The following is a 22,198-nucleotide window of genomic DNA, read 5'->3' on the forward strand; positions in this document are numbered from 1 at the left end:
CTTCAGTCTCGCTTACATCAATTTGGAATGCGGCGCTGGAGAAAGCGTGGATAAATAATATCCCATGATAATGCGCTGCGTGGAGATTTGACGACCCTGCAGTGGTTTTGCTGTTATGACGACAAAAGGTATGGTGATATTTTCCTCAATCGATAATACATATACATAACCTGAACTAATACACAGCACCAGATGAAAATTGAGCGTATAACTTACAGCACTGCTACTGCAGCCAAAAGTTTTGCAACCATTGAAACCTCTCTTAAATTATTAAAACTAGATTACGAATAATATTTTAAAGTTTACGTAGTTTTAAAAGTTGCGATAAAGCTGGACATAGTAACCCGAAATTCTCCTGTTGAAATTATTTTAAAAAAATATTGGGATTTTGTAACAATTACTAAACCAGACTTCACATTAAAAGCATTATAGTTTTTAACATGTTTTAAGTAATGGTTTAGTATGTTAAGTAATGGTTACGTATACCATGCAAAAAAAAACTTTTTAGGGATAATTGGTGTGTGTAATGTGTTAAAGATTAGCTTTAGAAGTTTAATATGAATCCAATTTGGCAAACCTGCAAGTGAAGTTGTATTTGCCCTTTTACCCTTCTTGCATCTAAATTAGTGACTAAGAAAATCTAACTTTATACTCTAAAACCCATAAAATCGAGTATAAATCATTATGATGTAAAATAAATAGGAACAAAGATATTGTTACACTTATGAAAGCATTTTTTCAAAGTAAAATTAGTCATCAGCATCGCTTTTGATTGTTGATTATATGGAAGTATAAGTGCATAAATAGAGAACTTACAAAGCTTTGATGAAGAAAAAAAAACGTGCAGGTAATTCAACTGCAGCGTGAGAATCAGATGCTTATATTGTTTCATTGTCTAAAGGTGGATATTATTTTACACTCCATTCATTTATTCAGCTGGGAACACTAACTTCCTCAATTGGGGTTTGGTTTGATGTATAAGACACATGATCTAATGTCAGTTTGTCTTAAAAAGAGCACAAAAACAACTACTTGAGCTCTTAATCAAATAAAGTGGAAGTCTCATTACTTTATTCAGTTGCCCTTCTTACAAAAGGAACAGCATTCCTTGTCTAATGCTGTGGAATCCAGTGATCAGTGTGACTCAGAGCATCAAGGGTGATTTGAGTGGGCCGGCATCTGAGGGAGGTGTGTAGACCACTGAAACGTGAATAGCCCTGGAATCTGCGGCTTTGTTGGTTCATAGCCAGGGTCGGCCAAACTGGAGCCAAGCAGCGTGTGTGTATTGTTTGCTGCCAACAGCTCAGTTTTAAGATTCTCATTAGCACCTCTGGATGTGGCCTAATACAATGACAGCCGCTGGAATGATGTTTCTATTTCATCCACTTGTGTGGCAGAACATTTTAGTAGATTTGACTGGCTAAATCTGTTGGTTTGTTGTAATGGGTTGTTTTGAAACTCTTCAGAATACTATCTTGGCTCATTTTTTAGCAAAAGTGATCTCTGTGTCTTCCTATCAATGCTAAATATGTTAATGTAGGTCGCTTGAGTGATACAAGTCAAAACAGTCACTTTAGACATGTCAATGAGAGGCTTATGATCAACTTCCTTTCTAATTTACAAATGAATCCAACAAGCTTCCTGTTCTGTGGTAAATTTTAACATATTTCAACTGTTTTACACCTGAGAAATGAATCAGATAGTCTACACTGCAATACTTTTACACATGCAATCACATGTAAAATATCTGTCTGCTATTCTGTGGAATGACATAAAGACTAAACAGGAAGAGACTAAAGCCATATGTAACCACAGCACACTGATTTCAAAGAAACGTTGCAGTTCCTCTTGGATGAAGATAAAATGATTAAAGCAGATATTGTTTCTCTTAGTAATAGATAAAAGGACTTCAACGCACATTTGTCAACAGTAATATTTTACTGTGGACAAGTGGACATGCAGAAAACAATGTCAAATTAAATTAAGGCCCTGTGAAATTAGATTTTCTCATTTTTGCATGTCTGATTTTTCCCCCAGACTCTTATTTGAATTTTTATGAAATTCATCCTATCATTTAATTCAATTTTATCTATTGAAAAACTTACAGGTATATAATAGGAGCGATATAAATTATATTTTATTTTCAGACACAATTTTAAAAAATTTAATGAAACCTTTATCTTGACATTGTCATAGAAATGAATATAAAATATGGGCAAACAGAACTTTAAAGGCGCAGTATGTAAGTTTGACAACCAGTGGTTGAACTAGGTGTTGCATTCCTGCATCAAAACAAACGCAAGCGCAGGTTGCCAGACTTACGAATATTTTCCATATTAAATTGAGTTTTTGTTCTAACCAACACCTCAAATTTATATATTTGAAATAGCTTTTATTTCTAGCAGCTGAACAACAGAAAACTGACAATGATCACCTCAGGTACACCTCATGTGCGTTATTCAGTGTTAAATGCTAACAGTGTGAGTTTGAATGCCATTTTACATCACATTTATAGCCATATACTGAAAACAGCAGCAGAGAGTTTACCTCAGATCTTGAAAATACTTCAGAACTGTGTAAGTGCAAGCATATCATCACATATCAGTGATTCAGCATGTTCATTTAATAATGTTATATAGGTTTAATATTTAATAATGAGCTTTTCAGAATGAATGAATCACATATGCTGTTTTTCATCAAGGCAGGCCGGTGTACTGAATTGGCTAAACTGACATTGGGTGGGTTAAAAGAATGGTTAAAAGAATGAAGAATGATGCAGCACGTAATGGACATTTTTAAAGCAGAATAACTGACATCAGCATTGTTTACCAGATAAACAAGAATGTTCAGTTTGCATGTTTCATAAATATCTGAAAACATATTATAGTATTTTTACAGTTTAGAAGAGTGAAAATCTTACATGCAGCACCTTTAAGTTTTTCCAAATTCTAAGACGTTCCGCGTTATTATACAGTAAATTCCTTTTTTTTCTGGCATGATGTTAACAAAAATTACAACAAACATTATTTACTTTTTTTGGTAAAAGAACATTTAAAAAGGTCACGGTGATGCAAAGTAAATAGGACCAGTTTTTGAAAACATTTTTAATCAGTAAAGAATGGCTTATAATTTTCTAAAATTAAACTTGTAAATGCTTAAAACCCCATAACTATACTATAATTAGTCAATTATCATTCTGTCAAAGCACAAGCACTATTTAAGCTGTAAACATGTACTTGTCATTTTTACAGTCATGTTAGGGTTGCAGGCATGTTGTTAGTTGTTGTCATGGCAACAATGTTGTAAAATTGTATACAACTTGTATCCGCTTGTTAAGTGTGACATCACGCGAAGCGGCTTCCGGGTCCAAGCGCTCTATTCAACTGAATGGGGAGACTTATAAAATGGTAATGATAAACGTTTACAAAGCGATTTAAGGCTTTCAAAAATCATGATCGCAGTATATATGTCCATGCATAAAATCCGATGGCCAGAAAGTGATTATTTTTTTATAAATTGTTAACATTTTGTTATTTGTTATGCAGCAAACCCAGAGATTGTTGTGTACACTATGATTTTATATAAAATTAACTTTAATGTGTGATAGGAATAAAACGTGATCATAAATGAATGATTTGAAACAGTAAATGAATAAATGATTGACCCGGAAACAGTATTACATACGTCACAAACACGTCACCACTTAACAAGCTTATACAACTTTACACTAAAAAGACTTATGGCTTATGTGATTTGATCACTTTCTTGCTTCATTACATTATTTTGTTTGTCTAAAAAAAAAATGAGGAACAAGTAAAACAAAATTTCTTTATTAAATTATCATTTCCCTATTATAATAATTACATTTTATGTGAGTTGAGTCTAGCCTCAAACATTTTCCACTAGCAGACGCACCACCCCAGTGTAGCTGAGTGAGTTAAGCCAGGATCTGTGAGGTCTGTTTCATCTGCCTAGTCCTGCCCTAGTTGTAATGAATATACAGAGGGAAAGTTCTCCTGGGGTTTACAGCCAGAGGGATTCGTGCTGCGCTGCAGTACTGGTGGTACAACTCACATCACTCCACATCAGACAATCCATCTGTGCTTCGGCTCATTTGAAACCAATTTCCACTTTACATCTTTTCTATTTCCCGAAAGAGTGCCTCATGGCCGCACAAGCACCAAAATGCCAGGGTGCGGTGTTGGTGTTCACAGGCCTCAAAGATTCTTATTCCTTCTCAGTCTCACGCCAAAGCTTTAATTATGCAGAGTCTTACTATGGATACTAGTTTGGAATAATTACAAGTCAATAATTACCCACAGAACGTATATTTAGACACTAGTTTGAGGGACTTCCTGTTCTTTTAAGGCTGAATATAGTGTTTCCTCATGCACAAAGATAGCAACATTTTTCCAGTGTCACTAGATGGTTTAAAGAATGTTGTTTTGATTAAAGTTTTGCTATGTTATGCAGTTCAAGCTCAGTCTGAAGAGTTCTATTAAAGTTTTGTTCCACCACATTTGTCTTCATTTTGCAGTGAGGGGATTTACACCAAACATTTTTACATTATGAGTTTACTTAGTGAGGATTAGAGACAATTGTGAGTCAATCAGTGGAATTTAAGTACTTCATTGACCACACGAGCTAAACATAGTCCTTGCTCATTGGAAAGGATTACTCATGGTTTTTACAAGACTTTTGAAAATTGTAATCAATGACAAAAAAGATATCACATATGGTTCTTTGGCCAATAAGGCCAGTAATGTATATTTAATATCCTCTCTCCTTCTCCTCTCAATTCGCTGGTTCCTGCAGCACATCAGCTTATAAATAAATAAACCTAATAAACACAGACTGTAGTAGCAGCCTCTGTGTTTGTTTAAAAGATGTGAACTGCCAAACAAAAATCACATTTGAGCAATTAAATGGAGTTGAGCACTAAGGCTTGCAGTGTGAATGTTGCCTGAGATTGCGCCATAATGCTTTCAGCATATCACGTATCTTCATTGTAATTGTATACAGACTTTTGTTTAGGTTAGCCTATATACACTGATACTATAAACTATACAAAATGTCTCGTCAGATAAGAAGCATGCTATATTGGATAACATCTAAATTGTTTACCTCGAGCAAACGTATCATTTTTATGACTGGGTTAACTTGCATAGATTAGCTTACAGCAGTAAAATGGACATGTGAAATAAAAATAGCTGCATATTTCCCTTTTTACAGTGTTCGTGTGAAGCTGTGCATAACATTAGTGTGAATAATACTTTGGTTTTTAAAATGAGTCTCTGTATAATCCCTAGAATATGTATATGATAGGTCACACAATAAGGTTCCATTAATTAATGTTAGTTAATACATATTTGATATGAACTATGAAATGTTGTGCTATCTAACATTAATTTTTGCACTGTGAGTAGGCATGGGATGATAACCATTTTCAAAGTATATGAAGGTTTGGGAAAATCAAGGTTTTAAAACCGCCAACATTTTCTGTTATACCGTTCCCAAGGTATGTGTATGATTATTTTATGAACATTTTTTTTAGGATGACAGTATCTGCAGCAGAAAAGATCTCCAAAGATGCCATTGTTAAATGTAAAGAAATCAGTGTTTTTGAAACTAATGAAGACAGCAAAAGTCAATGATTCATTGTCATTATATAGCCTGACATGTTTACTGCTCCAAAATATTTAAAAAAAATATATATATTGTTTTCAAAGGGGTTTTCAAAATTTTATATCCAGACATAAAGAAAAAAGAATAAATTTTAAGAGTAGTAATCACAATAACGTGATACCATGAAACCTTGATATTTTTATCCAAGGTTATCATACCGTCAGAATCTTGTACCGGCCCATGCCTAACTGCCAGTAAACAAACTTACAACGAATGACTTTTATTTTTATTAAATAATGTTAACAAAGATGAATAAATACTGTAATCTGTGTACTGCTTGTTGTTTGTTCATGTGTTCAGTAAGTAAATACATTAACTAATGGAAACATATTGGTGCGTAAATTGTGACTGTATAAAAATTCTATAGTTCTTTGTTTAAAAGTTTTTTCAAAGAAATTAATACTACATGTGATTGTAATATTGAATACTTTTTTAATTTATCATAAGTGACAGTTTCTGTTATAGAATTTTTTAAAGAATAAATGTATTTAGTTGAATATATATATATATATATATATATATATATATAATATATTATGCAGCACCAAATTAGGGTTTGCTCGATCCTCCGCCTTGCCCCCATCACAGCAGCAATCCGCTGACGAAAAATACACACTCAGGCCCTCTTTACACTAAAGGCTGATTAATACTTCTGCATCAAGCGCGCGCGAAAGCTACGGCCAGCCTACACTGACGTGCACCTCTCAAAAAATTTAACTACACGTCGCAACGATGCATAGCGCAAGCTCTGTGATTGGTCGGCTTGGTATCGCTGACGAGTCTGGGTGGGACCGAGAGCCGCGCGAGCCCGATGGAGCGATTGTTTAGAAGTGTGGAGTTCCGTGAAGGAGCTTCAGATGAAAAGTTTTGTTTTGTGTGTACCTCATAGTTAAAGTTGTTGAACGTCCGACGGTTCCTGCCTCAAAATGAGCGAGTTTGAGCCACTTGTACATTCAGGAAGCATTCAGAAAAAACAAAACACCAGCGAAGAAACTCGACACAGAGGAACATTAACACCTCACTGCCAACTAGCATTTCAGAAGTGTTATTGCAGATCAACAGAGACAGCGCGCAGAAGTGTAAATGCACAGCTACGCGCGTTGCATGCACCGTGGGTTATGCCGGTCACTTTACTCAGAAGTATAAACCAGGCTTAGTACGTATGATAGTTTTAAAATGGCGTTTTAAAAAGAAAACAATCCACGTCCACACTGGCATTTCTCCTAGCATTTCTAAAAAGCACTCTGTCCACACTATACTGCTTAAAACGCACATCTAGTGACCACACGCACACATACACACTCTGTCTTGCGTTCTAGCTTATGCGCACATCTGAGCTCCAGGCAATCAGCGGGTGCTTTGAGCTCAAAACCTTCAGAGAGCAGTGCATGTCAGACAGACTATCAAGGATGTACCGCTGGATCGCATCTCACTATAGACATGATATTTAATTAAAATAATTATTAATCTTGTCTCTATGTAACTACTCTTTTGCCTTTTAAATCTGTTGTGTAACTTGTCACAGTGTCAGTACACTGCTTCAATCTTTTGCTTTCACACTTGTACTTTTAGCGAAAACCTCAGATACCGTTGGTTGTGCAACTTTTTTACCAACCAAGTTTGTCGACATCATAATGACACAGATCACTCTGCCTATTCATGCCAGAGTCCCGAGGAAAGAAGTGATTGACAGGTGGTAATTTGTGTGTATCTTATCTTTACTTATTTATGATTTGCTTATGTGTAAAACCAAGACCATGCGGATCAGGTAGTTGAAACTGTAGGCTACAAATAATTAATTCATTATTAATTATTTATTCATAAATAATTAATTCACCGCCGCCTACGACAATGATGAAATCGTCCATTGCAATTTTTCACATTAGACAATGCCAAACTAGTCGACATCGCCCAACCCTACACCAAATTAGCATATTAAAAATATTTCCTAAGGACCATGTGAAACTAAAGACTGGTCTGACTGCTTAAACTATATGCTTGGCATTAAAGAGACATAATAAATTATTTGAATAGTAAAATTGTAATAATACTTCACAATATTTTTACTTTATTTTTGACTAATATAAATGCTACATTGGTCAGACCTCTTTTGAGAACATCTTTCAGAATGGTAGTGTGTCATGAAATGTCATGCTTTTTCATTAAAAATTTGAGTAAAATTTCCCCTCATAAACTTTTTCACTCCATAAACATTATTTAATGTGTCTGGCGTGGACAGGTCCTCAGTGAAGGTTAATATGCGACGGTCACAGTTCACTGGTGTTCCCAGCGTGCCTGAGTTCCCTGTCTGAATGCGCAGGATGGGAGAGATCCCCACAATAATAAAAACCCTCTCCGCCTCCCATGTGTGCTAATCCGACATATCCCACATCCCCGGGAAGAAGCGAGATGAGAATCTATGAGCCTCTGTACAATATCGCTCTAACCCTGTAGACAGCTAATCCTATGGAAATCCATTGGATGTAGCACTAAAAAAACAATGCATATATTCAATCACAGCTGTCTTCATCAGTTTGTTGGTTTAGATTTTTGACCCATCTCTGCCCTTGCAAAACTACCACCGCTACATAACTTCACATGAACTTTTGACTTGACCCAAGAATTTTTTTTTTCTTACACAAAAATACTAGCTCTCTCTATAGCAACCATGGTACAAAACTACAGGAGGATTTAAAAAAACAAAACAAATCTAGAATCAACAAATTAATGCCATCCGAGTAGTTAGCAGATAAACAAGAACTAGTCAAACTTGTTGTTTTCTTAATCATCCCTTGTGCTTACATAAAAACAAGACTCAGAATCTGCAAGAAGTGTCAGCAATAGCAAAGACCTACAGTATCTCATATTTGGAAAGTCCCTCTGGGGTTTCTTTTGACACAAATAACACAGTCCTTAAAACTCAATTACTTCTTACAAAAGTCATGTGGTTAAATCTAGTAAGCTTTTTGGTGCCCTGCCCAGGTTTGGTGTTATGCAAAGCCAAATAGTAGAAGGCATTTTCATATTTACAGGCCACAAATGTTTAGATAACCCACAAAGAAGATATGAACAGGGTATTCTCTCTGAAATTTTAAAAACACAGTTTTAGGTCTTTAATAAGCCTTTGCTGAAATATTGCCTTGTAGGTCTTAAATCATTTTAAAATGGGTCTCAATTTTTCTTTGTTTGTTGAAAGCTACATTTCCCAGTATTGGATTGCAGCTTAAAGGATATCCGCTGCGTAAAACATATGCCAGAGTAGTTGGCAGTTCATTCAGCTGGGGCGACCCCTGATAAATCAGAGAGTAAGTCGAAGGAAAAATAATAAATTATTATAAGCCACCCAATAGATCCAACACATATCCAATTACCAACAATACATTTCAAAAAGCCAAGCAATATTCATAACTAATATTAGAAGAGTCTGTTGTGTATACATTCGTTTTTAAGAGTTTTTTTAAGCAGCACTTGTTTTAACAGGTTATTTAAAATATATAAGAAATATAAAATAAAGAAATAAAGAAATAACTAATTAGAATTCGTTTTTTGATGGAGCAAGTAAATTTTTTTTCTACTTGGCCATTAAAAGAATTCATAGTGTTTAGTCCTACATAAGTCTAAATTTTCACTCTTTATGGTCTTAAAAAGGTCTTTAAAAAGTCTTAAATTTGACTTGGTGAAACCTGCAGAAACCTGTAGGTAAACAAATGGGACAATTTGGCTTTTATGATCTATACACAGCACCTTCTGCAGTATTTTAAATGCTAAATTGACCGAATTTATTAATATAGTAATATTAAAAGGTCAAATTCGGTATACATTTTATTGATGATGTTTACAATATATAAGCTATAAGATAAGCCACAATACAAACCTTAAGACACTAGTGCAAAAAAAAGACTAAAGCCACTTTATCACAACTATAGCGATAGTCTCATCCACTTAAAGTGGTAATTAACTGCAGTGTAAATGCAAACCGAGCCAAGCATTACCAAATGCTACCGTACTGGTTTTTTGGGTCTTTATATTTTAGAAAAAACACACTGCTACAAAAAATAGACAAATTTTTGTCAGAATGAATTGTATCTAATTTCAGCTTAATTAAAGTTCTGTTCATATAAACACTACATTTTTAAATTCATTTTGCAGTCCAATTTACATGTTACTGTAGAGGTGCAATGCTTATTATTTTTGCAAATATATAAAAATTTAAATAATTATATGCAAGCTTGCATGACGTGAAACTTCAACAGCACAATTACACATAACTAATATTTCACCAATCTGATCGCAAACCAATTACTTGGCGTAGCTACTCATCAAACTAGTTGTGAAAGCAGACATCGGCATGCAGCAGTCTTGTTTCCTTGGTCATTTTTTTGTATGATATGATTTTGTGCCATCTGCCAGTCGCGGTGGCTCCTATAGGCAGTAAACCGGCATTCTTAGAGAGCCAGTGCGAGGACAAGAATCCTGAATGTATGCAAGTGATCCATGAGAGCAGCAGGTGCAGCGTCTCCCACAGTATTTTGGAAAAGTGTTTCTCTTGACATCTGTGTGTGTGGGTTGGTTTTCTATTGGGTCTGCATGTGTGGAATGATCGTCCATACAATGCCTCGGTGAAGACACTATATGCATGACAACAGCATTTGCATTACAGTACAGTTAAAAGAATGAAGCTGAAAAGGAGGCTTGTTTGCTTGCTTGTTTAGTGTCATACAGTAGTTTGTCTCTTCAGTAGTAATTTTGGAAACCTAGACAGCATTCACACAGCAACAGAATATGGCTTCAGTTCTGTGTATTTGATACTTAAAGGTGTTCAAGGAGTTTTCAATTGATCTCCTTAAATGTCTCAATTGTAGTCTGGGATCATACATCACAGTATCGCACATTTGAATAATTCCTGCCCAACAAAGCATTCGTTGAGTTGATTTGATTGTGTGTTGTTTTCATGTCCAGTAGGTGCTGTTTGATAAATCTTATATTTATAAATAAGTTTACATTCACAGACAAAAAAACAACATTGACAATTTATGTGTTTTGACATAACCTTGTGTGTATCCGACAGTTAATGCGTAGGAGAACTTATCGTATTACCCATATGTGTGCTCAGAAAACCATATATTCGATGTTCAAAGTGGCAAATCTTTCAAATGTGAGAAGAATAGTGGCTGCTGGATGCTGTATGTGAAGGTGTAAAAGTGCTGCCCCTTCTGAGAAGAGGTCATTTGCATTTAAAAAGACATACACTGACTAAACCAGTGTTCAAAAAGCAGGAAGCTTTTGGTGTCAGAATGAAATGAAAGACACAACCCATAGCAATGCTATAAGTGTCTCAGAAAGTTTGATGGCAACTCAGAATAAACAGCAAACAAATGACTTGCGAGTGAATTGTTACAAAATATTGTCAATGATTAAAAAGGGTAGAACTGACCCATAATTGAATGGCCTATAATTTACTTTCTCATTGGGAATATTGCTATAACCTCAAAAATAAACATTTATTGGCTGATACCAATATGGCCACTGATATAACATTCATCATTACTCACTGATTCTTGCGCATCATATATATTTAAGCTTCTGTTCTTTTTATCAGCAGTAGAAAATGGCCGAAACTGCATGACAACATAAAGTAAAGAATTGCTCGACAAATTCACTAATCGTTTATTTCACTAATGACAAACCCAATCTTTGAAAGGATGGTGCAATATTATTAGGGAAATGATTTCCTTAGAATTTCTAACCTGAGTCATTCATATGTCCACTGAGGCTTTTTATAAAGTCTGGACTCCACTTGGATTTTATTAATTGATTTTATTTCTTTAAGCTGTATTTTGAGTTATGGTATGTCAAAAATTATATTTATGTTTTTTTATTTTACTATTATTTTATCTTTATATATTTTCCTTTTGTTTAATTATTTACTTATTATGCTATTATTTATTTTTGTATTATAATTATATTATTTATGAAGGTATTTATATGTATAATTTTCTGTTTTCTTTAGCATTAAATTGTTAAAACGGGCATTGTCTGATGGTTTGTTTCATGTGTTTTGTAATTAATAGATAAAATGTTAATAAAAAAATAAAATAAAAAAGTAAAGTAAAGAATAGTGATCTTTTAAAAATGCTTCAGCCTTAAATTCAATTTCAATTCAAGTTCTGCTTTTTAAACACCCTATTAGACCACTGGTTATCTGTGATTTTGGCAACACATGCACTGGAGCTTCTCCTTTCAGTTCTGTGGTATTTGCAGAAATCAGAAGCCACAGAAATATTTTAGATTAGCATCAGTGATCATATATATCAAGTATTAATTCAGTCCAGATGAGTTTCTATACAGCACAGGTGTCAAACTCAGTTCCAAAAGGTCCGCAGCTCTGCACAGTTTAGTTCCAACCCTAATTAAACACACCTGATCAAACTAATTGAGTCCTTCAGGCTTGTTTGAAACCTACAGGTAAGGCCGTACTCACACTAGGTACAGTTGCCTCGAACCGGGCCAAAGCACGCTTGTCCCCCCTCTCGTCTCCCCCGACGGCCCGCGCTCACACCATATCGGGCCTCGGCACACTTATGTCATCTGCTGAAGGTGCGCAGCTGTCATGCTGTGAGGAGTTCTCGTCTTTAATAAACTACGGCAGTTTGCGATCACTGAACAGTAAGAATGATTATTAATTCCATATGAAACAGCCCCTTAAAAGTCACGTATTGCTTTCAGTTTCGGGCCCAAGTGTACCGCTCTCAGGCACACCTCTTCCAACCGGGCCAGGGCCGGCCAAGTGAACCGTGCTTGAGCCCGATTCAGCGCACTCACACTTCTCAAACGATCCGGGACACAGGCCTGGGCACGGTACGGATGGCATAGTGTGAGTAGGCCCTAAGTGTGTTGGAGCAGGGTTGGAACTAAACTGTGCAGGGCTTCGGCCCTCCAGGAATTGAGTTTGACACCCCTGCTATACAGGCTTATCGTGTGGGAATTGAGATGCCTAACAGTCACCAGTAGGAGGCAGCCTTAAAACACTCAATTGAATAGGTCAAAAGTTCTGATAACACTATTAAAAAGATTACAGTTTTTATTGCAAGCTGTAAGAGTAAAAACTAAAAAATGTCAAATACTGTAATCATTTTGCTTTGATAGTAGCATTTGAACTACATTGACTAATTGTAAAATCTCATGTTCTCCTGAATATTTAAATAAAATCCAAAGAGCATTAAGCCGCAAGTCAAACACATGACTGTCTGTATAAAGAACTTAATGTCTCATCATTATCATAAAATAGTTTGTTTGATTAATGAACCAGAAACAGGTCTTATTCAAGTTATTTAAAATGCAAAAAATTAACTTTTAACTTAACCTAGTTAAAGTGAAACAAGTGCGTATCGACTTACATACCATGCTTACACATTTATGATTGAATATAATCACTTGTTACATATTCATATTTGTTCTTGCTGATAACAAAGACAACAGGAAGCGTTATTATCACCTTCGACAGGTGTCTACAAGAGGTGTGACGCCGTGATATCTCTCCCTCACACACACACACACACACTGAGGTATGTGCAAGACGCACCCAGGTTCATTTCACAGTCCAAACTCCTACCGTTGCTCATCCAGAGTCAAGAGTGCAGTGTGGAGCTAGACGTCCTATGGAAATCAACTGATTTTGTTTACCGGATACACTTTTAGTGGAATTAATGTGTTACAATATGTGAGTACTTTAGTTTTTCATACAAGTCATTATATGTGAGACAGCTCAGCGCATTTAATAACTTCTTTTTTACTTTGTTAAAAATATTCTTAATGGTTAAAACTCATATTTGGTATAGTTTTAAGTCTGTTTTTTATTAACCATTTGCTTACATTTCCTTTTTCCAATTTTAAAACACTTTTCTTTTATAAGTTAAAAACACTTTATGTCAACAAATCTAAAATCTGTCAAGTAAAGAAATGAGCATTAGCTTAATGTGTAAATTGCCTAAAAGTTCAGGAAATTGTATTGGGTATTTGAATATAGAAACAGATTATTTGTAATCTGTATTACGTAATTAGAATTTTCAAAAAATCAAGGTCTTGTATTTAAACTAGTTTTTAAAACTATCGTTATCAGACTACAGTTACTTTTTAGTGGATTACATGATTATTTACACAATGGTGGTAAGCTGTAAGTGAAAGTTGTAATCAAGTGGGGCTCTTGTGACTAAGAATGGAGTATATTTTTTGTTTGCATCTGTTAAAATAGCACAATATATGTGTCAACAAATAATGGTTATCACAAAAGTAATCTAAATGTAATCCAAAAGTAATCAGAAAAAGTAACTATAAATGTACAATCTAATTGACTACATTGCTGACACACTTTCTGTATTCAGTAACTGATTTCAATCCATAAGTACTCCTCGGTTAGCCGAATGGCTCAGTGGTTAGCACTGTTACCTTACAGCAGTGGTCATCAAACTTGTTCCTAAAGAGCTGGGGCCTCATGTATCAACGCTGCGTACGCACAAAAACTTTGCGTACGCCAGGTTTCATGCTCAGAATCGCTCACGTTTGGATTTACTAACAATGAACTGAACGTGGGAATGTGCGCAGGTTCACGGCAGCTTTCTGGCAGGCGTACGCACATTTTTTGTGCGTGTCTGTTTTATTTCCATTGGCGACTCCTAGAGGCAGTTGTGTTAAATTCCTCTCTACAAAGTGTCTGATCCTTGCAATGGCAGCTGTATGAGACGGGTTCATATAGTAGGTATGTAAGATTTCCATATCATACAGTTGACCAGCTAAACATTAAAGCACAATTTGCAGCGGTCGCCTGTTTTCCCAATGTAATCTGAGCTATCTACCGCACACACATTGCTATAAAGACACTATCTGAAGATGAATTTGCATGCGTGAATCAGAAACATTTCCATTCAATAAATGTGCAAATAAAATATGATGCTTATTGATGCACAAACTTATTGATGATTCCTACTTGTCTTTCTCGTGATAAATAGTGGGCAAAATCTGATATGTAGCGGGGAAAAAAAGAAGAAAGAGTTCATCAGATGCTGGATTCGAGCCGAGTTTATGCTCGAACGTGTCAGTACATGATCACATGCCTCTTATGAGGTGCGCCACTGAGACTGCTAAGGGTACTGCAACATTTTACAGATATAAACCACACTATTTCTTTTTTAAATGCACTCAGTGCGATGTTCAGACCCAACTGTGTTAACCGTATCAGCTAAACTCTCCCACTCTATTTTTTCTTTTGTTGTTAATTCCGGAGAACAAACTTGCAAATAACACCGCTTTTCTCCGGTCTACCTCCGAAAGCAGCACCTCCAATTCACATTCTGTTCAAAGTTTCTCTTTTTGTTTGATTTTGCCGTTGCTTTTTCGTTGGGTTTTGCCATTAGCATAGTCATTAGCATATTCATACGGGGGAGGAGGCAGGGAGGGGTTTTGCGCTCGTGCATGTTGCGCTCAGTTTCACGTTCATTCAGATGTACAAAAGAATATGCGTGAGATTCGGCGTACGCAGTGTTTCATACATCTGAATTTTTTTCTGCGTACGCACATTTACAGCTTTGTGCGTACGCAATGTTTTAGTAAGATTTCCACGCAAGTCTTCGTACATGAGGCCCCAGGATTGGTGACCCCTGCCTTACAGCATGAAGGTCATCGGTCCGAGTCCCGGCTAGGCTAGATGGCAATTCTGTGTGGAGTTTGCATGTTCTCAGAGTCCCCATGTTGGCGTGGGTTTCCTCCCGGTGCTCCGGTTTCCCCCACAGTCCAAAGACATACTGTATAGGTGAATTGGATTAATTAAATTGGCCTACGTGAATGAATGTGTGTATGAATGTAAAAGTGTATGGGTGTTTTCCAGTACTAGGTTGTGGCTGAAAGGATATCCGGTGTGTAAAACATATTGTGGAATAGTTGACGGTTTATTCCGCTGTGTCGACCTCTGAAAGATCCGAGATTAAGCCGTAAGAAAATGAATAAATGAATGAATGAATAAAAGTAATCTCCTCAGCTCTGGTATAAGTTCACATGAAGTGTGTATTTGTATGACGTCAAGATGGTGTTACGCTATTTGTGTCTCAGCACAGTCACCTTCAGTTTCAAAGTAATAAATTCACGACTGTAATGCTGTCACTAATCCAACAGCTGTCCGATTGCAGACGAGAATATGTAACGTCTGTTAATCATTGTCCAAACTGTAGATGTTCACAGCCTACTCAGAACATTGAGGATACTGTCATCATGACGTAGAATAACATTTTGACATACTGACAGGAAGCAGGTCAGACTCGTACACCGCAGAACAAATGTGTCATGAACTGGTGGTGCTCTGGACTGTGACTTCAGAAGCTGTTGGGAAATACAGCCAGAATGATTTGAAAGTTTTTAAAATAAGTTTGCTTAAAAAATGCTGAATTTATTTGATTTAAAATGCAGTAATATTGTAAAATATTAAAACAATGTAAAAGGGCTGTTTTAATGCAGTTTAAAAGGGAATTTATTCACATGATAATCTGCATCACTATTCCCATCTTTTGTGTCAGATGATCTTTCTGATATCTCTGATCTAGAGCTTTTATATTAACAATGGTTCCTATTATTTATTTTCATGAACGCTTGAATGTTTTTTTTTTACCTCAAACTTTTAATAAGTAGTGTGTCACAGGTTTACAAGAAAATAAGAAGCAAGATAACTGTTTTCAACATAAAAACAATCCTTAGAAATCTGTCTTGAACACCAAATCAGCAAGGATCATGTGACTTTTTAATGCATAGCACTAAGCACACAAGCACAGCCCAACATAAGCTTGTATGCACACGCTAATTAATCATAATCCTTTCCTCTAGCTATAACAGCATAATCGAAATTGAACACACCCATGGAATGTGTAAACGGATATCAGTTGTTTTGACCAAAATTATTTTACTGTAAAAGTAATGTAATGTGCCCAGTCTGTGGATAATCACCCTTCCTGCATGTAGAGTCTGACAAACTGTTGCAGAAATGAATTGGGGTTAATTAATTACAACCGAGTGCAATGAGGCATAGCAGACCTCTTCATTAACCTGTACTGCTGGGAGCATTCCAGTGTTGTGATCTAAGCACCGCTCATTGGAAAAAAAATTGACATTTTTCAGATACACATGGAAGTAAGAGTACTTGAATGCCTTCTTAGTTAAAGCTCACCCGGAGCTCCTGCTGACGGCGCATTGCTGCGAGGCGTAGTTAGACTGTGATTTTTAGTAGTCCTGTGAAACCTATTGTTTGTCTCCTGGAATCCGCAATGACCCCTGAGGCTGTGGGTCAGGAGGCCCGTCACAGCTGAGCGACTGAGTGCTTCCACGAGACTAGTTTCTCTTCACTTTGGCTTCAACAGCTAAATTGGTCTCTAGTGAGCATGCATGAGTGTGATAACAGTTGTATTTGCTTTTTTTAGGAACTTGTGAAGGAAGTGAAAACCGTGGCTTTGAATAACGCTTGACAAACAGTCATGGAAGGGAAAGAGGAGATCAGTGATACCGATAGTGGGGTTATTTTGCATTCTGGTAAGTTCAGTTTTTTGTTAAAACGCATGTGGTTGTGAGGTTAAAACGATCATTCATCAAAAATGACAATTTTTTTGCTTTTATTTTTGTTTTCAAACCTGTGTAATTTTCTTTTTCTTTATAGTTAATTGAAAGGAATACTAATATAGTTTGAAATGTAAAATATATATATATATATATATATATATATATATATATATATATATATATATATATATATATATATATATTTATATATATATATATATATATATATATATATATATATATATATATATATATTTTTTTTTTTTTTATATATTTATAATAATAAATTGGAAATATTCTAAATACATTCTAAAATACTCGTTCAAATGCAAATGTCCTGTAAAGTTATGAATCATTTTATTCACCAAAAGTAAAAGTAAAGACATTTATAATGTTGCTACAGAAAACTGTTTCAGACAAATGCTCTTCTTTTAACAGTTATCAGTTTGAATAAAGTACCACAATTTCTTTATAAAATACGAAGCAGCATAACTTTTGTCAGCATTGATTATGATTGATTGACATTGGTTTTGAACATTTATGTAGCTTTACCAAAATACGTTACATTTCAAGGTGTAATTAAATTGTAAACTGTAAAAAGCGATTAATTAACTTCAGTGCTTAATTTGTAAATGAATAATTCCTATAACAAAACCAGGAAATAAAAGTTACAGTGATCGACGTCCACCACACAACCTCAGTTCTCCCAGAACATGATATCGTTAAATGGTGATAGCGTACAAAAAAAGAGCATCATATTTCTGAATGGTCTTTAATTATTTTGTGCCATTTAACATTATAGGTCAGTAATGGATAATGAAAACATATGGCTACAAACATAAATCGTAAAAACAATCACTATTCAGTTCATTTCACTAATATGTGACAAATGAAAAAAAGAATATTAAATGACTCACTCAGTCTAATCTTCAAGAAAAGAGCCCACATGTACCTCCTAAGACATGCGGTATAGGTGAATTGGATGAACTAAATTGGTCGTAGTGTATGAGTGTGTGTGAATGAGTGTGTATGGATGTGCTGGAAGGGCATCCGCTGTGTAAAACACATGCTGAAATAGTTGTAGGTTCATCAGAGATTACGTCGAAGGAAAATGAATGAATGAACCCAGTGCCAGGTTGTGGCTGGAAGGGCATCCGCTGTGTAAAACATATTGTGGAATAGTTGACGGTTCATTCCGCTGTGGCGACCTCTGAAAAATCCGAGATTAAGCCGTAGGAAAATGAATGAATGAATGAATAAAAGTAATCTCCTCAGCTCTGTTATAAGTTCACATGAAGTCTGTATTTGTATGATGTCACGAAGGTGTTATGCTATTTGTGTCTCAGCACAGTCACCTTCAGTTTCAAAATAATAAATTCACAACTGTAATGCCAACAGCTGTGTAGGATTGTAGACGATAATATGTAACGTCTGTTTATCATTGTCCAAACTGTAGATGTCTTCAAGAAGAGCCCACATATTCCTCTTCTGTCATGCTTTCTGGCGCTTTGCTGATCACTTTGCTTCTGTCTCCCGCTATCCTGATCCATTCACGTAGTTTAGTTTTATCGAGAGCTTTTTTGATCAGGCTCATTTTCAGATTTATTTGTGGTTTCAAAAAATGAAAATATGCATGACTGCCTCTTTGCCATTTTGTAAATATAAATATTATTTAAGTAGGCCACTATGCCATTATTTATTTTCACTGCTCACTGGATGCGAAATAATCACCAACCAATGACAGTTACTGTAAACTAAGAAAGCAGATTGGCTGAAAATATTCTTGAGGGCCAATAGTTTTTTTAAACTAACAGCTTTTTAATTATCTGACAATATTTTGGCTTTTAGTCTATATTTTTGATATAGAGCACAGTTGTCAAACTCAGTTCCAAAAGGGCCGCAGCTCTGCACAGTTTAGTTCCAACCCTAATTAAACACACCTGATGAAACTAATTAAGTCCTTCAGGCTTGTTTGAAACCTACAGGTAAGTGTGTTGGAGCAGGGTTGGAACTAAACTGTGCAGGGCTTCGGCCCTCCAAGAATTAAGTTTGACACCCCTGATATAGAGGGTAAAATCATTTAGAACATAAGAAATATTTTTAAAAAAACATTAAAAGCACAGATCCTCAACCTTTGAACGTTTTTATAGCTTTATAGAATTTAGTAGTTAGTTTTCACTTCAGTAAAGAAAATGATTTTAATGTTCATTACACCTGTAAAGATATAACAGTTGAATCGGAAGCTACCACACTATAGCAGCTTTTTAAAAAGCCTTGTTAAACTCAGTTTTTCTTACAATGAGACAAAATAAAACCCCATATTTTTTTCCTGTATAGTGCAACGTTTTTTTCTTTTCTTTTTTTTTGTCATTGTTCAGCTATGTCTTTGTGTGCTGTCATATGATTGATTGAACATGTATGTTGAGGAATTCAGTAGATAAGCTCTCCAGACAGGCCAGAGGCATTTGCCTTCAGTCACCGGATACAAGAGTAATAAACCCTTTGTTGTCACCCATTTACTCATTTCCCCATAACTGAAACTACTGTCGAAACCCCCATCAGCATTTGTTTCCTGAAAGTCTACATACACTGTTAGACATTTTAAAGGGTTTTTACTGTAACTTACTGACAACACTGTTAAGAATAAAAGATAAGAATACCATGCTACAATCCACAACCTCCACACAACTTTTTTTATTTGTTTACCTTGGTTGCTTACTGCTCTTGCTTATTTTTAAGCATAAGGCTGTGCTGTTCAAGATGTTCCTCCAAAATGCTGTTTTCCTTTTCAGACAAAACCTATAAGCGCTGCTGTGCCAGTGCCATATCTAAACAAAAAAATATAATGGTAACAATTATGTTTAACCAAATGTAAAGTGTTGTGATAAAGAAAAAAAAAACGACTTTATGTGTATATGTATGTTAATATCAATTTACAAAATAAAGTATCTGTCTGAAACCCAACAAAACAAATCTAAACAACAATTAGCAAAAAGGTGGTTATCAGCATATTGTATAGAGGTAAAGTTGGTTTTATATTCGCAATTCAGTCTTTCCGCTTAATAACACAATTTCATAAAAGTATTATTTGCAAACTCTAAATAGCAAAATCATATTATCAGCAAATGACTTTCAAAGTACAACATTGCTCACAGTCAAATAAATAGTGTTAATGTTGAGTCATACTGGCATGCTAATTCTAATCGAATATTCAAAGTAACATGGTAAACAGTATAGAGGCTTCTAAATGAACGAATGTGCGAATATAAAACCAACTTTACCTCTATGCATATTGTATAGATTTACGTTAGTGTAAGTGGCGTTATTATAGGTTACGTCGCGATGTTATTTTCTCAAGCTACTCTAAACCAGAGAAAAATAAGTTCACAACAGCTAATATATATATATATATATATATATATATATATATATATATATATATATATATATATATATATATATATATATATATATATATACACACACACACACACACATATATATATAGCATAAATCAATATAAGTTAAACGTTGCACGTTAAAATGAGTTTGAGTTCAATTCTGTGTTATCTTAGCTCAGTTTAGCTAACGTTACCATTTTAAGATCGCTTCAGCCAATGTCGCCGAGCAAATGCTAACCAAGTTATAAATGTGCTCAAATCAACATCGAGTGTTGTCAGCACAGACAGACGCATGTTTACCTGGATTATTTGTTGGTCTTTTATTCACATTCTTCTGGGGGAAAATACTCTTCGTCAGACCGTTGTTTCGTGCTAATGTGTCCTCCGTCTGCATCCCTCTGGTTTCCTCCTAAACCAAAACCCGTTGCAACACCGGTTCCTATGTAAATAAATAAAAAGATATGATGAGAACAATGGCTAATAGTCATAAACAGTCTTATTTAAAGTAATAGCAGTGTTAATTTAATAAACTAAATAAAGGTAACATCTTAATAGATATTATATTTCTCAAATGGGCAAAATAACTCCAAGCCAGAGAAAATAATATAAGCCAACTTTATACATTACTTTGTTTTATTCTCGTCCACAAAACATTCTGTAAAATGAAACACTAGCTGCGTCCCAAATCGCATACTTATGCACTATTCTACGCCATTTTGTAGTATAAATAGTGTAAGTAGTAAGTAGTGTGTTCACACTGAAAACTCTAAAAATAATAAGTGCACTTTGATTACCCTGATGATGCACTCATTCAGCCGGTAAAATGAAGTGTGTAATGATGGACACTTCACGCACTCAACGACCGCAGGTTTGCTCACATAGCGGAAGGGGCGGAGCTATGGGACGCACATGTTGAATAACTTTGTTTATTTTGGATGGTGAAAGCAAAATTCTCCTACAAGAATGATTATAGCGCCTCCTGATGGTGAATGCGGCAATACTCACGGCAGGTATTATTGATAATTCGGTCGTTTATTTCACTGATTTGGCAACCGTCAAACGTCATTAGGGAAACGGGTGGAATTTCCGCTTAGTAAAAAAACATTAGTGTGCCATTTGGGATGCCACTACATACATATACTATCCTGTTGAGTGTGTAAGTGCATAAGTACATAGTGCATGAGTGCATAGTGTATAGTGTGCCATTTGGGACGCAGCTGATGCCTTAGCTTACCATAGTAGAGTTTGTTAAATCCAGCATGTTCGTCAGGCACGCTACTAAATTGTTCTCCAGAATTCTTTCAGGGTCTTCAGACAAAATTTGGCAAATCCTGTGGTGCAGAGTAGTCGAATCGCCGCAAGGTGGCATCGAAGCAGTTGTGGAAAATACAGTATAATACACAAATTTTTACAAATACAGTAAATCGCTGTATATGTTGTTCGACGTTACACTAAATTCCCATAATGCAATGGTAAATCCAGTTATTTACTGTAAAAGGAATTTGCAGTATTATACTGGG

General features: G+C 35.4%; 1 protein-coding gene across 2 annotated transcripts in view; it reads left to right on the forward strand.

Annotated features, from left to right (window-relative positions):
- inavab (innate immunity activator b) overlaps positions 1–22,198 on the forward strand; it is a 45,036-nt gene continuing 22,838 nt past the window's right edge. Inside the window, exons 1-2 of one of the 2 annotated variants that reach the window (XM_005169303.6) lie at positions 1–128; positions 17,142–17,250. In XM_005169303.6, the coding sequence (XP_005169360.2) occupies positions 17,196–17,250 (55 nt within the window). In that variant the 5' untranslated portion in view covers positions 1–128; positions 17,142–17,195. 2 annotated transcript variants of the gene reach the window in all.

This window comes from Danio rerio, chromosome 11 (assembly GCF_049306965.1).
Source record: "Danio rerio strain Tuebingen ecotype United States chromosome 11, GRCz12tu, whole genome shotgun sequence".
In the NCBI taxonomy this organism is placed as follows: Eukaryota; Metazoa; Chordata; class Actinopteri; order Cypriniformes; family Danionidae; genus Danio; species Danio rerio.